General features: G+C 41.6%; 1 protein-coding gene across 3 annotated transcripts in view; it reads left to right on the top strand.

Annotated features, from left to right (window-relative positions):
- The first annotated feature begins 3,697 nt into the window (after positions 1–3,697).
- Positions 3,698–16,784, top strand: part of DBNL (drebrin like) — a 150,905-nt gene continuing 137,818 nt past the window's right edge. For all 3 annotated transcript variants that reach the window (XM_086943449.1, XM_086943448.1, XM_086943447.1), the window contains exon 1: positions 3,698–3,902. In XM_086943449.1, coding sequence (XP_086799575.1) covers positions 3,820–3,902 — 83 coding nt within the window. In that variant the 5' untranslated portion in view covers positions 3,698–3,819. The remainder of the gene's footprint in view (positions 3,903–16,784) is intronic.

The following is a 16,784-nucleotide window of genomic DNA, read 5'->3' as shown; positions in this document are numbered from 1 at the left end:
TATTGGCCCCAAGTATATTGAGAAACGTCTTTCCCGGTATGCACCGAGCAGGACTCTCAGGTCATCTGGTCTGTCTATGATGACTGTTCCTGTAATTCGTCGCGCACGATCGGGAGGTCGGTCTTTCCGCTATTTAACACCTAAAGTTTGGAACAACCTACCACTGTCCTTGAGACAGGCTCCCTGTCTTCTTGCTTTTAGAAAGGACCTGAAAACATGGCTTTTTATGAAATAGACCCTTTACATTCTCTGCTTTTTTTCTGTTGTGTGACTGCCGTTTTTATGCTGTTATTCTTTGCTAAAGCGCCGGGATGCTCCCTGGAGTAGCTGTGCGCTATAAAAGAAACAAAGTAACATAACATAACATAACATAACTAGACCTAAAAGTTGTTCTCATAACCCCTCCTCCATTGATGAAGTAGCAAGTGGGACTGTTGCAATAGTATTTAAATTGGCTGTCCACATCAGCACTTCACACCCTTTGAAAAACTCTTAAACTTCACAACTAGAGAGCTATACAATTTGCTTAGAAACCCTTGCTTCGTGCTATTGCCATCAATCTAGCTGGCTTTCCACTAAGAATAGGGCTATTTACAAACTGCGTGCTAACATTAGTCTTCCAAGCCATTCATGGAGTATCCCCAGATTACACTTCAGACACCTGAACTCCTTATGACCTCTTATGTAACTTGAGATCGACCAATCTGCACTTCTTAACCACACCACCACTCCAACGCGCTCCGTTCAATTCTGGTCCTTCCCCCTCCTTGAACCCACATCCTGGAACGCTCGCCCACTGATTATCAGAGCAAGCACCAAAGCCAGAAGTAAAAACTAGTCTAAAACTCCACTCTTGCACCTAGGAGGCCATGGCTGTTAACTAGACTCACTGAGTGAACAAACATTGTTAATGTGTAATGCTTTGGTATTTACAAATCAGCTAAGAGGCATGTATCCAATATACTGGTCTATTGTGTATGTTTCACTGTGTTTTGTATTCAGTTTGTCATTGCTGTTCTTTCTCACATGTGACTGTTTATTTAACACATACCACCATTTATATAACCAATAAATGTGCTGAAATGACAACTTGTCCTAATGTACAACATTCTGACAGAAATTTAGCTTGAGGCAATCTGCTAAATAAGCAGAAGGATGGCAGAGAAAAGCAGTCTGGTGCGGGGTATAGATTAGTATAGAAGAATTAAGAAAGCTGTCTTCAAATAATATTCTTTAGTTAAAAAGAGGCACAATCTTTCAAAGAAAGCAATAGCAGCAGTGCTTAATTTGAGCCGGTAGTTGACGGGGGCCCACCGACACTCATTTTTGGGTCCAGGCAATTGATTTTCCTCATCAGATATTGATAGAGAGCAAGAGAGGGAAACACATAAACAGGAAAGATGGAAGAAATGAAAGACAAATACCGTCACAACTGAAGAAACCAGCAAGAGTGAGATAAAGGTACAGACAATGCCTGGAAGTGGATTAAAGAGGCCTGCCTACATTGTGTAGCTGTTGTGATCACTTGGTTTACTCTGGGGGTGGACATTGCATCCTCTGCAAATATATCTGGCAGATATCTGCAGTGTGCTCTGTAAGTAGCTATTCTGAGCTCGCCTGCTCCACTACTGGCCTTCAAGGCACAACCATGAAGGTGCTCGCACTGGTGTGCATTGTGAGGAGCGCGCACTGGTGGATGGTGTGAAAAGAAGAAACTGGTGCGAAGTGTGGAGAGGGGACAGCAGTGGCCAACATGACAAGAGGGTACTGGTGGGTGGTTTGAAAAACCCTGTCACTAGCATATGCACATATTATAAGGGTACATGGGGCCTGACAACCATCGATAATTTACGATATGAGACAAAGAGTCAGGCAAGAGCCTTCCCATTGTTTAATCTAGACAGACCTGTCTGTCTGAGATGTCCTCATGTTCCAAATATAAAGCATATGAGCTGTTCATAGCTTTTTATAGCAAAATTTGCTTTGTTTGTATTTCAATATGGGTCAGACCATTAAATGTTTGGAGATGCATACATATGAAAACATAATGCGAATACTATTTATGTGCATGTATAACATGCAAAGATTTTACTTCAGTTCTGCTAGCAACGAGGTGTATGAAAAGGGTTTGAAAACCCTCCCTATGATGAAGTGACGTCATTATCCATGACAGTCAGCCACCGCCTATTTTTAGGACATAATCCCTGTTTTTAAGGTTCAAGAAAGGCCGTCTTCGGTGTTCTGCGCTGATCGGATGTGGCGATATAGAGTAGTTTGTCCATGGTCTTGCAGTAATTTGCTGAACTTCCCCATACATCATTGGCGTGAGCCATGGAATTCCTCCTCCCACACTCAAATTGTCTCAATGGACCTGTTCACCTGTGGTCTGGAACCCACAATAGTTTGGTGAACCTGGTGCACATGCTCACCACTGTCGCAATCATCTTAGAATGAGAATCTGGTACTGATAGGCAGTTTAGAAGCTTTCACTGGTGGGACTTGTGAGAAGAGATTGCACAAACCGGTCACTGATGGGCAGAGGAACAAGCTGAAGGCCTTACCCTTACATGCGCTGCAGAGAGGTTGCATGGGTTGAGCCCTAGTAAAGCAGGGCACTCCCCAAATTCAGAGTCTTCCATCCTGAAACAGTCACTTTCTGGAAATGCGCCAACGATCTGGAATGCTATACTGACATCTGACAGGTCCACTTATAAAAATGAACTTAAACAGCACTTGTTAAAACCTTTTGCAATGTGCACCCACCTATTGTTTCTGATCTCCTCAAACCTGTACTACAAAGATACCAAAACCTCTCTGGAGACATCCTCCTGTTCTAATGTCATTTTTTGGTTGCCCTACTCTGGACCATGTGCTACGTACGGATCATGACGCTCTATATCGTGGATTTAAGTAAATAAACATGAGTAGATGGCGTTACGTGTGGCTTAAGGCCACAGAGCTAAAACATAATATTTTTTTTAATCATCAAAAAATATTACTGTTCATCGGCTGGCTTTAACCCAATTTCTCACGTACTCTGAATTTTATTTATTTATTTATTTATGCAATTTTATATAGCGCGGACTTTACCCGAAGGTGTCAGAGCGCTTCACAATAGGAACAGAAAAGATACAAACTGAGAACATTACACGAGCAACAGATTGCAGAGGCATACATTACGTTACATACGGTAAAGTGATAATTGTGAGCAACCAAGAATACATGAGGTAGTAAAAATTGTGAGAAACCAAAAATACATGAGGTAGACAAGGTAATTGTGACACTTGTGAGCAAACAAAATACATGAGGTAGTAAAAATGTGGGCTACCAAAAATACATGAGGTAGTAAAAAGTGCACAGGAGGAAAAAGTGACAAGTGTGCAGGCTACAAGAGAAAATAGAGTATAATTTGTGGTATAATACTGCAATATATGTTACACACTCAAGCACAAGAACAGAAGAGACCACAAGGCGACTTTAGCCTCCTGTTCACATCAAAAATACATACATGAAGTTGGCTTAAAATCGCCAGTCTGGAAGGTCCCTCCAGTGTGCACTGTAATAGACCATACAATACAATTGGCTCACTAGCTCGTGTTTCAGGATGTATTATCTAGCGTTGTATGCCACGGGTGCTGTATCCATCACACGTTGATCAGTTGCAGGTAGTATTGCTACAGTTCCCCCTCCGGCCAGCAGAGGGCAGTACTCGAGAGCTGCGACTGCGAGTGAGTGTGCAAGGAAGGGGAAGGAGGCACGCCCAAGAGGGGGGCGGAGAGGTACTACACCCGGCAGTGAGGTACCGACGCACCCGCAGACATGGCTGTGAACCTCAGCAAGAATGGTGCGGCCCTGCAGGCGGCTTACGAGGACGTCCTGACCGAGAAGAGCAGGACCGACTGGTGAGTGTGCCTTCCTCCCTGCTGTGCACCCCCATGTGTTTCTACCGACGCTCTGCCCATGCACTTTACTTTAAAACCAGTGCTGTCCACGCCTGCTGCCTCTTTTACCCTCAAACAATTCCAAGTGTCTCCGATTCGTTCACCCCTTCACCCCCTTTCCAGTGGCGCTCTTCCGATCTCACCTATGCCCAAATGCTCCCCCTCGTATTAGCCTCACCCTGCTGACACTGTGATCCCTCCAGCCGAGCTCGAATGGGTGGAGAACCTACCACCCTCTCCCGCCTGTCCCCAATTATACGCTTCAAGCCCCCATCCGAGCCCCTCACTCCGCACCATAATGTTTTCCCACCCATTCCTTCTAATGTTCCTCTGCTCCTCCCACCCCTTCATCGGTTGCCCCTCCTACTGCGCCCCATCCCTTTCGAGCAAACATCAGAGACCCCCCCCACACACAACCTTTGCCAATGCCTCCTCGCTTTACCCCCGCAGGAGCTTGTCTCCCTCGGTCTAGGCCGCACTTCCGGGTATGAGGAGGGGCACTCACTCCTTTAGAGAAAGAGCAAACTAGAGATGTCCCATGCACCACACATGTCCCTTCTGTAACCCCACCACCCCCTTTTGCTGACTACGTAATACCCAGCGGATGTGGCAGTCAGTCGCACCTGATGTCTTGTCGGGTTTAATCTGTCAGGCTAGGTGTATTGAAATACTGGAGGGATTGGGGGAAAAAGTCAGTCACAAGTCAGATTGGTACTTCTGAAATTGAGGCAGATCTGGGGCACTTTCTTTCCAATGTCGGTGGGTGAGGATGAATGTAGTCAGTCAAATTGGCCAGTGCTTAGGAAAGTGCGGTGAGACCAGGGAAAAGTCAGGCAATCACAAATTAATTAGAGATACGATCCAAACAACCGTGCAGTCGCCACGTATAACAGATGTCACGTAGGAACTGCCATACACAACATAGCCCTACTTTTAGTGTCCTTTGCAGTAGAGCTCCCTGAAGAGAAATATCTCCTTGGACAGCGTAACAAAGTAGGTCGCGCAAGGGGTCTAAAAGAGGGCGCGTGGCGCCCTGAAAGCCTGTTCCTTCGTAAAGAAACATAGAGATACACTTTTTTTTTGTTTAAGAAATTTTTATTAGTCATTATGCAAAAAAAAAGGGAAACGATACATAAGTCATATATTATAATGAATTACAAAAGAACATGAAGCATATGACAAATGCAATAAGAGAACATAAATGCAGAAAAGGAGAAAGGAAAAGGAAAGGTATAGAGGGAAGAGAAAAGATAGAACAGGAGAAAGAAGAGAGGAAAGAAAAATAGGGAGATAATAACGTTGAGCACGTGGGAGTGAACGCAAGGCGCTCAACTAGTCGAGTTGGAAAAAAGATAGGTAGTAAAGGGGAGCCAGAGAAGATCAGATTTAATTTTTAGAGAAATAGAAGACTAAGAACCAATAGCAATTCTATGCTCATCACAAACGAAATTCCACCATGTATGAACAGAAAGTTTCGAATTATCCTTCCAACACGATAAAATTACTTTAAAGGCAAGAGCAATAAACCGGTCCAATAATTTAGCTGAAGAAGAAACAATATCAGTATCCGTTGATAAAGAACCTAAGAAAACATTCAATAGTGATAATGAGGTGGAACAGCAAAATATTGGCATACAAATGTTCCAAACAGAATTCGAAAAGGATAAAACAGAGGGACATTTGTACAATTGGTGTTTTAAGCGTGCTTATTTCTTTAGAGGAAGACCAGCAGAAGGGGGAGGAATCCTGTGAGAACGTGTGAATACTAACAGGTGTAATGATAAGTCTATGGTAAATAAAAAACAAAGATTGAGTAATAGGTGCAGCAATAGATACTTTAAACAGTTTGGACCACAAACGATCCCACAACATAACAGGTAGGGAAACAGAGAGGTCAGTTTCCCAAGCAGTCTCTATAATTGATTTAGAATGATCCATAACATTTGATATCAAAATAGTATAAACCAAAGCAGCTTTAGGCTGGTGTGTTGAAAATAAAGGGTAAAGTTGAGTGGTCGGAGTGAAAGACTGTAAGACATCAGGGATTGAGAGAGTAGATAAATGTGATTGAATAGCAGACGTTATAATTGTGTATTCGTGAAGATACGATGAAGGCAAATGGTACAAGTTTTGCAGCACATGAAAAGGAATGATAGAATTATCATCAAAAAATTGATGAACAAACAATATATCCTTTTCTTTCCCATATTTAAAGTAAAATGATTTGCCTTTGTATTTAAGGAATTTGTTATACCACACAACAGATGATAAAAAACATTGAAGAGAAGAAAAGTTGGAAGTGAAAACATTATGAAGTAGTGTTTGGGAGTATTTTACAATAGGGTATTTGGCCAAAAAAGACAGTTTGACATAAAAACAGTATGTTGAAATGAGAAATCTTTAAAGAGGGAGCATTCCAAAACAACCCATCTGGGCACTGGGATATCAAAAAAATCATAGGCTAATGAAAAGGATTGCTTAATCAGAAAGGCAGAGTGATATGTTTTAAAGTTGGGGAAACTAACACCACCCTCATTTTTAGGGTGAGACAGTTTGGTTAAAGCAATGCGAGGGTGCTTATCATTCCACAAGAATTTGGTACAAATAAAATTTATGCGATGAAAGTATGAATTTGGAATTTTAAAAGGTAGCATAGACACAGTTTAGAGAACATGAGGAGTAATCATCATTTTAATCGTATCTAGTCTACCCCACCATGATAAAAATAAGGGAGACCAATTTGGAGGAGGGACTGGATTTTCTTCAAAAGGGAGTCAGAAGTAAATTTGAGTGTATCAACTAGGGAAGCCGAATACCATATACCAAGGTATTTAATTTTGGAATAGCGATACACTTTAACATGATGTGGGGTTTGACAAACCTACCAATTTCATCTCTACTGTTTACTCACGAATTCCGGCTACGTGGGCTTTAGCTTTGTTCTTCTTAGTCAGAACAGCCCCCGTGCTTCACAGTCCACATTTTGTGATCAATTTCCTGTTTTAGTCACACCGAATGCAGCTATTCACATTTTCCTATCCCTTATACAAGTACTTTTACATGTCTGGTATAGGAAGGTCATTCTAAAAGAGAAGCAACTAAAATTATGTTAATGTGGTGCAGAAGAGGAAGAAGTTGGGAGAAGCGGAACCTTCCACCGAGAATTAAACCTTCCTCTTTCTTTCAGTTATGCTTTCTTTTTTGTGCATATTGCTTGACTTAGCGCAGGTTCACAAAAATCTGATATGTATATTTTGATTTGTTTCTGTTCACCCACGTCGATAGTCAGGGGTTTTCTTTTATATTTCGCACTGGTACTCTGAACTGTAGGTAAGGCGATCTGGTCTGGTATGCTCCATTTTGCTGGATCTCTTGAGTCTTTTGTACCTTTGTTCTGTTGGGTACTTGGATGTGAATGAAAGTGCAGTCACTGACTTAATTTCATTGAGTGGTAACACATGAATAAAATAAGAATGACTGATCTTCCTCTTGCCCCATCTCTTCCCCCCCCGCCCCCCTCCCATGCCACTTTCCCCACATACCAGCTCCAGTGGTCGTTTGCTATAAGCAAAATTGATTGACAATGCATTCATGTTGAAACATGCCAGTTAGAATACAGTTTGCCTTGAGTGCAACTGCTCAGTACTTATAATTGTGGGTCAAAAACTTAATGAACATGGCAAGCGTGAGTGAAGGCAGTGAAACCTGTCGATCCTTCACTATTCCAATACACGCATGATCCTGATTTCAATGTTGCACTGTTTTTTTAAATTTTTTATTATTAAATAGGCATTTCTGTTTCCTTTTATTTGTTCTTTAGTGTGTTGATATGCATGTGCTGTACCCGATTTTGCAAGTTACACAACATAAGTTTGTGTATGTGTTACTACATATTTCACCTAATTACTTTTCTATTAGATGTTTCCATTAGCGATGTGATATTACACTCATTAACTTATTTTCACCATATGCAGTAATTACATTAGTGGCAATGGCCAAGCTAAATTGGTTGACCTGGTTCAGAATGAATTTTGAGTCCATCATGTGATTTTCACAGCGATATTCCTTGATGATTGCAAGATCAGTTATTGGTCGTTGGCTCTGTTCGTAGGGGAAATTGCAATTAAGGATTTGCGAGTTATATTGTGTTAGACCTGACTGCGTTAGGTTATTTTTCCCACAACTTTTTGCCTGCCTCCGTCCATTTTTCTGTACCCATTTTTGCTGGCTGTAGGACTCTGTACACTTTAGCACAGAAAATCAGTGCTGTTGCTCGCTCCCCTAAAACATGGTAATATTGGATCATACATACCCAATAGGTCTATTTAATTTGCTTATAAGGTAGCGTGCACTACAGATGCCAGGGCCTATAAATTAAATGCACTGATTGTGTCGGCCATGTAAGTAGCACCCTAACCATTTTTGAGGCCTTACATGGCAGGGCCTCTATGTGCAGTTAGCTGTCACTGTGACTTGGCAGGCAAAACTACTTGCCAAGCCATGAACTCCCCTGCCTCTTTAAATTACATATGCCAGCCCTAAGTACAGCCGTTGGCAACTCAGAGGGCAGAGTGCTATGTAAGCAAAGGGAAAGACGTGCGTGTCTGCTTTACATGTCCTGAGAGTAAAAAACATCCTATTTCGTTTTTCACTACAGTGAGGCTGATTCCTCTCATAGACTAGCATTGGTAATTTCCTTATGTGCTACTAAGTGATAATTCCTGATCTCAGGGGAGTAGCTTTATCATGTTTGGTATGGGTGGATTAGTAGTGATAAATTAACTTTGCTAATAAGGTTGGATTTAGCCGTACTACTGCGGAAATGCCACTTTCAGACATTGTGCTGTTTTCCGCTCGTTGCTTTGCTAAATGTGACCGCCAGCCTGCCTCAAATACACAATTGGACGGAGTAACAGTTCCCCTTCGTGCATTCTTCCCAGACTGCCGTAAACCCAGGAAGGCCAGGGGTGGCTGAACACCCCTCTGCATAAATCTGCATTCCGATGGCTGGCCTGGTCAGATGGGAGGAAAGGGGGGCTCTCACCGGGACATTAAGGTGTAATGACCTGACCCCACCCAACTGGCTGGTGGTCCCCATAGATAACCCGTTAGAAAGGACTGCCTTGAAAGGGGTGCTTGTGCACTTCAAAACCACTCTTTGAAGTTTCTCCCACATCAAAGGCACATTTGAGTATAAGTACCGGGTCTCTGACCCTTCCAAATTAGACACTTCAGGTCCTACACGAATCTCCGTTAGAAGAACTGCGGTGCTGCTCGAAGGACTCGATAGGACCGCTTTCCTGAAAGGACTTCTGTCTGCATGTTTCCTTCTGCTCTCTGACTGCTGAACGAGAGCTGAACTCTGCCTTCCCTCCAAAGTGATCTCCAAGGGCTTGTTAGCTTGCCTCCTGTTTCTGAAGTCTCAGGGACACAAAAGACTTCACGTAGTTTTGTCAGTGCTGCTGGACTTTGCTTCCTTGTGATTCCTACCCTTGCCTGAGGTGCCCCTTGCAAGTTCTGGGCCTCAGAAGTGGGTTCTGCAGCTGAGTCTCTGCCAAATTCGACGCGATGCAGGGCAAAGCCCCGCACTCCCTCGCCGCAGAGCCTCTCGGGAACTGACGCTGGACGACTCAAAGCCTCGCTTTGCAGACTGTGCCCCAGGATCCAAGGTACTGTGTACAGCGGGCTCAAGAGGGTACATGTAGTCAGCCCACTTTCCATCGATGTTGGCCTTCACTTTCGATTTCCACCAGTCCCTCGCTACCTGAAGTAACCTTTTTAGCGCTACCTGCTTCTAAGCTCTTTCTTGCATTTATTTCTTTAAGAATCAATATGTTTACTTCTACTTGATGGATTTTGATCGTTTTAGCCTTGTTTTATTCTGATAAATCTCTATTTTTCTAAACTGTTGGGGAGTCTTTTTGTGGTGTATTTACTGTGGTCTATGAGTTATTGCGCAAATACTTTACACATTGCCTTCTGGGTTAAGCCTACCTCTTCTGTGCCAAGCTATCGGAGGGTGAGCACCGCATAGTTTAGGATTGTGTTGTTACTTATGCTGACTAGGATTGTGGTGTCTACTTGGACAGGGTGTATACCTCTGCCTACTGGAGACCCGATTTCTAACATTGTTATCAATTTAACCAGGTAATGTGGGGTCCATGAGGTGACCAGTATCCCAATTCTTGATATTTTAAATGTTTTTACCAATCCATTTTAAGAAGCTTTCCTTTACAGCAGGAATGTCCATCATTGGTTGGAGTCCTGCCTGATCCTCAGGATATACTTAATAGGAAATTCACACGAGATAGATAGGCATACAATGACACTAAAATGGAATTATTTACCTATTCAGTTATCAACGTAAAATTGCCACTGCAATAGCTTTCGGATATCTAAGCATGATCCTACAGCTTCACAGGCTATGTTTTGAAAGATCCCAGTGGTAAGACCACATCGTCTTTTCTGATTTTGTTTTGTCTGATCCCATTGAAAATCAGCCCTATGGCTTTTCGCGCGAGCTTGCTTCTACTCTGCCAAGTTAAACACCATACCCTCATTCACACAGCTGACTGCACATCCTCTGTCAACTTAAAATGCCTAATTTTGTATCTGTACTATGGCCTCTGCTTTGGTTAGATTCTATTTATATACCTGTATGACTGTTGGGTCTCTGACCTTCTTTTAGCTCGCAGTTACTTATTACATTAGTTTCACACACCCTGGTGACTAGTTGTAAAGCAGAACCTTCTTTCAGTTTTTGTTTTCATGTTGCAAATTTCTGTCTAGGTTTCATTGAATATATGCTATGTTTGCCAAATGGCGTCACTTGGGCATTTCGTAGTATTTTGCAGTATTGAATTCATTTCAAGAGACAAAAGATCTTAACCAATCAGAAAGCATTGAACCAAGATGTGTTCATACAAGAGACTCATATAAGTCCGCTACTGTGTGCCACATGTCATTGAAATGGGACCGAACATAGCACTTGGTCTCAGTTTTATGACCCTTAAAGTTATAATATGAAGTATTCCTGTGGGAGATGAGTAAAGGCAGGTGCATCCATTAAGTCAAAAAGGTAACCTTTGTGCTCGAACAGAGTGAATTTGTCATTATGGCCTCAAGTTCTTCGTCTACCGGAGGTAATCCAATTTTAGGTGTGATTTGCATTGGGCTACCTATTCCTAGACATGAAATCCGAAGTAAATTTGTTTATTACAATGTACATAAGATGTTAATCAAGATTATGCTTGAAGAGCCTTAGAATCCCCAGATATGTGGAGTATGCTTTCATGTAACATGTATCACTCTAGGATTAATTCGCTTTAATAAACAATGTCACAGTAATTCACTGCCCAGTATTTCAGTTATTGAAATGGAGAATGCTATGAGAACAGTAAAAGTATTACTGCGTACTAGTGAAACCGAAATATGACTTTTAGAACAGTAGCAGTACAGCCTCAATCACTGCATTGTTTACCAAACAGGCCAGAAACTAAAAGGATCAATAACAAACCAAGGAATCTGTTGGATAATTGTCGAAAAATAAGTAGAGAACCAAAGTAAGCACATCCCAAAAAAAGTTAAAACCCTTCGAGTAGAAATCGAGATGGAGACATTTTCATGAGCGTTTCTGATTGTTTAAACATTCTACCCCATAGAAAAACCTAATCTAAGATAGTTTCAGGCTTGAATATGTTATTCAAACAAAATGATTGATTATGGAAACAAAACCAAGAATGGCCATGTCCGCGGACCAGATGATTTTCCAAGTTTTATTCAGACTTACATGACATGCTATCTGAAATTCCTAGAACTGTTTACATTCTGTTCTATGATTATTGTCCCCGTATTGCACAGTTGCTGCATGCTTGTAATTCCAATGGCAGAAAAGACCTCGCTTTAAAAAAAAGATTACCATGCTAAGTTGCCCTTTCATGCACACTAAAGAATATTGAATAAAGTAATTGCGTTAAATTAGGATCTCTCTGCCCTGTCCCAATGAATGCTACAGCTATCTAACTTTGTCAGAATGGCGGCCTCAAACATTCTTACACATGCCACACTTCAGTTACGCCTGCTGCTCAATGTTAAAAATTGATTTGGCCATCTCAAGGGATCCTTCTTAATTTATATTTGAGGTGCCACAGAAGACCCAGAATTGTTCTCCTTTGTTGTGTTAGATCTCCAGCAGAAAGAAATGTGTATTCATCAACAATTTTATCTCTTATCTTTAAGCAATAAATCAATATTAGATGGAAAGATGCCCACTGAAATTTTACTTTCTTATCCCTCTTCCTCTTTACCAGTGCTGAAGACTAAGAGTAACTCATACTTTCGGTGTCCGTGTACAAGCTAAATCTACATAGAATTGCAATTTTTCCTAATGTCTGTTGAAGACGTAATGGATACTTGAGCCTGACCTGCTTAAGTGTCTAGAGTTGATAGAATATATTAGAACAGCCTAAATTTAGAACTTAACTGTGAACCTAAGGTAGGCTTACATCAAGAATTCCTCTTCGACAATAATAAAAATGAAATAAATTAAACAGTGTGTCCCTGCCAAATTCCTCTTGTAGGGGTAGACCTGATACCTTTATAGGCTGCCCCACTATTTTTCTACTCTTTACTCCTGATCTCCTTTCTATTTTCCAAAATATACAGGAACATTAACAGACCCCTATCAGGCTTTCACAGGGAAGATAAGCGTCCCCGAAAATCCATCAGTTAGCTACAGAGTACCAAAATCAGTGAAGAGCTTCACAACCCAAACTTCCAGTGATGCCTCTGTCCCTTCAAATTATCTCAGGTGTTTTACTGAATTGGCCGTTCGCAAAATTATGATAGTGTCTTGAGTAAGTTTTGTTAATGTAAACTCTTTAACTTTTTCCTAGATAGCTTTGCCACTCTGGACAATGATAAACTAATCCCAGACCATCTTGTGCCATACTTTCCAGAGCATCTACGAGCAAAGCTCAAAGACCTAGATAGTGTGAGAAAAATGAGTGGCTGAGTCAGGCAGTATCAAATCCTGAACGATTATTGGAACAACGTATTAGCAATTGTACATCATAAAGAGTTTTTGCCACCCATAAATAATAGAACACAGGACAATGAATTTGTTGCTACCCTGCACATGTTCATATTAACCCAGTACTGCTTTTTTAAAATAGACGATGAATAGCCATAAAATTACCGTCCCGAAGTCCAACTAGTAATCCTAAATGACAGATAGCATCTTATAGTTAAACCACCAGACCTTCCTTTCAAAGTTTTCTGCGTATTTAGACTAACTTACAGGTCTGCTTCCCTGAAATTAGGATGGTGTATGAGTTCAGATGGGAAAGTTTGCTTAACCGCATCGCTGCTGCGGTGATTTTTGCGCTGTGCGGCTGTTTTCGATTTACCGCGATACATGACGAGCTCAGCTCGTCATCCGCACACGTCACCCGTGGCTGATGACGAGCTGAGCTCGTCATCAGCATCGAAGGGGTTAATATCCTTATAACGTCGGAGGGATACGTGCGTTTATGGCCCAAAGACTTGGACGTCTCAGTGAATCAGTAGAAGATTTACACATTTTGTTTATTCTCCAAATGACCTTGTAATCCTTCAATAAGCTATTTAGAATGTGGCTGTTTTGACTGGCTCAGTTGTTAGAGATTTAGTACAGAAGTAGGCTCCCTGGAAAACATGGTATATTATTCTGTTATCTGCTAAACAAATAGTGACCTGAGTAAATAATACACTAACTGAGATGTTGAAACAAGAATTTGTTCACTCTATTAATTGTTTCTCATTTCTGTATACCACTGATCAGCCCTTGCACAACTGTAGATCAAACTACTAAACTGTTTAAAGATGTGCGTCCCCCGTAGCATTACAATGCATTGTGTGGTTCCGAAAGTCTTTGCCTGTGAGTACTTTGGAGCCCCCTGCCATTTTTCTTCACCCTACTTGCTCCCAGAGATTTAACAGTGTGGCCAACATCATATGTACCCTATACGTTCATACACCTAGCTGTTTGAATGGAGATTGCCTGGTCGGTGGCATATCCAGGGTTTGTGATACAAAACGTGCTGTTTATATCTAGGGAGGGTGGATGTGTGTCACATGAGGATAAGAATAACCCAAAGTCCACTCTAATGAATTCTCTTTCCAGAGAAAACGGCAAGTTAGACCTGCCCATATAAAGTTTTGTTTCTTCTGTGAAATTTCTGGGCATGTTGCGAAACACAGATACATTTTTACCATGGCATTCTGTCAAGTTTGTTTAGGAAGATCTCAAACCCGATACACTTGAAGCTGAGTGGTTAAAACCATTTTAACTCCCAAGAGTACCACTGTGTGATTGCAGGTGTGTCGCTTTCAGTGATTCAAAGCATCCTGTAAGTATTGTGCCACTTGTCCTAGTACTTTGAAGAGTAATGGAGAGCCAGTTTACTCTGAAGGAGAGAGCATAGTGAGACACAATCTGGTGCTTGCGTCCATTTAGCTCTGATAAGCGGGACAGATCTATTTTGAATACTATCAGGACTATGCTATGGCATTTAAATACTCTTTGAACAAATCCAAAACGAGAGGGTTTCCCAATAAAACCTATGTGCAAAAAATACTTGTGGGAGGTGTTCCATGTAAAATAGCTAAATGCTACACACTCTAAAATTTGCTGCCAGTATCCGGGAGCTGAATCAACTAAAGTAAAACTGATTATTACTATTATGTAAATGTTACTAGTCAACACGTCAGACCATTTTTTAAGTAAAATTAACTTCGTAACATCTGCTTTTCCATGAAATAGGGAAAAAACATATGGTAGCTCATATGAAATTCTGGTTAAGCAACAAGGGCAGAATGAATTTCTCACATTTTTATAATTGTGAGACAAGGTTTTTAATGCAGATGGGGTTTCTAATGGTCGTAAGAAGACTCTCAGGCAAGAGTTTGGTGTCTAACACTTCCAGTGTGGTTAGAAGTGCAAAGTTATAGATGTATTCTGCACTAGATCCGTATGACATTTATAAACCAATCCGATAATCTCTGTACAACCTACAGGAAACTGTACCCATGCAGAATACCATGTCGGACACAATTGGTACTACACAGATAAGAGACCGATCACACAATGCAATAATCTTTTTATGTAAAGTAATGCCAAAATATCTTCAGGTTTTTAAATAAACAATATTTTATTATATAGTTTTTGTTATATAGTTTTGTTATATGGTTTTGTTTAGTTAGAAATAGTATGTGAAGTTGTAAAGACCTGCTATAATATAACATCCCTTTATACAAATTTTTAAAGTGAGATACAAAGTTCCACAAGTTTGGAAGCGTTATCTGAAACTGTTCTTATACGTGGTAATGAAAATAACAATTACATTGAATGACTTGTATGAGCTGGTATGACTGAACAAGAAAGAAATGCACAGAATTACTCTTAATTGGCAAGAGACTGCAGTATTTTTTTGACAATTGGAAGACTTGGATGTTCCATTTATATTCATCCAAATTCCATCTCTGTAGGTTTGTGTAGACCAGAATGCTTTAATTTTCTATGGCTGTAGAATCTTTTTATACTGCCTGGAAATATCTTTCCAGCACAGTCCAAATTGTGTCAAAATCTTTATAGTCTGGGTTTGTATCGCTGCAAATTTAAAATAAATATAGCCCACTATTTAAAAATGCTTCTAGCTGTTATCACTATAGATTTTGCTACTAATTATCTGAATTAGGGATATATTTGTGACTCACTCTTTGAACACAAAGTAACTGAAGATATAGTGAAGGTGATAATCTGTACTTCAGAGCTCTTCCTGGATGGCAGCAAAACTTAACAAGGCGGATTTGTTGTCTGTGCCTTTAAACCAGCACTTGTAGTCAAAGGGTGAGATCTTTGCCGCAGTGATATACATGCAAATTATTCCTTTCATTTTGGGGGGTGAAAATGTGGAGTAGTTAATTGATTTTAATTTCAAATTTGTTTTATTGAGTTTAAGAGCAAGAATAACAGGCACAGTAAGGCGGAAAGCATGCAGTAGGGTTATGTAGCGAGCGAGACAGACAGGCACGTCTTCTCTGAGAGGCCACTCAGAAGCATATAAATCACACCTACACAGTATTGCGATGCTGGCATGTAGTTGAAGGTGCCATGTAGGAATTACAATCCAACAAAACCAAAGGAAGAACTCACCCCCCACCCTTCACCCAACAGCCCCTCCACCCTCCCCCCGCCCCGACCAGTATGCCAATAGTTCGGAGTCTCCCTGAGTGCACTCTCGGGCTGACAGGTAGCAAGGTGTTTAAGTTTGTGGCGGAGTCTGTGGTGGGCCCGTGAGCTGCAGAATGTGAAGGTATTTGGGGCAAGTGATTTCGTGAAATTCCCTGGATAGGAGGGACAGGAGCGGGTGCCAGGTCTTCTGGAAGGAGTCAGTCGATTGTGTGAGTGTGGCCTGGATGCGTTCCATGCCCAGTGTGAACCACAGTTTGTGTAACCAGCCAGTGTGGGTGGGTAATGTGGTGGAACCCCAGAGTGACAGAACGTGTTGCGACGCTGCCTGCATGGCGATGCCCATCTGTTTGCCCCGCAGTGACCTTAAGGGAAATGTGAGCGCATTGGGTAGCCCTAGGATAGTATATGCAGGAAAGCGCGGGACTTCAGTTTCAAAGGTGGAGTCAATATCATCCAGTACCGCTTTCCAGCACCCTTGCAGAGCGTCGCAGTCCCACAGGAGGTGGGTCAGAGTGCCCCTTGCGCCGCAGCCCCTCCACACAGAGCGCTTCGAAGAGGATTGCCCTGATTGAGTCTTGTCGGAGTAAGGTGCCAGTAGATGGCCAGTTTTA

The sequence above is a fragment of the Lissotriton vulgaris genome, chromosome 11 (assembly GCF_964263255.1).
Source record: "Lissotriton vulgaris chromosome 11, aLisVul1.2, whole genome shotgun sequence".
In the NCBI taxonomy this organism is placed as follows: Eukaryota; Metazoa; Chordata; class Amphibia; order Caudata; family Salamandridae; genus Lissotriton; species Lissotriton vulgaris.
The sequence above is the reverse complement of the archived record's forward strand: the minus strand, read 5'-3'. Positions and strand labels throughout refer to the sequence as shown.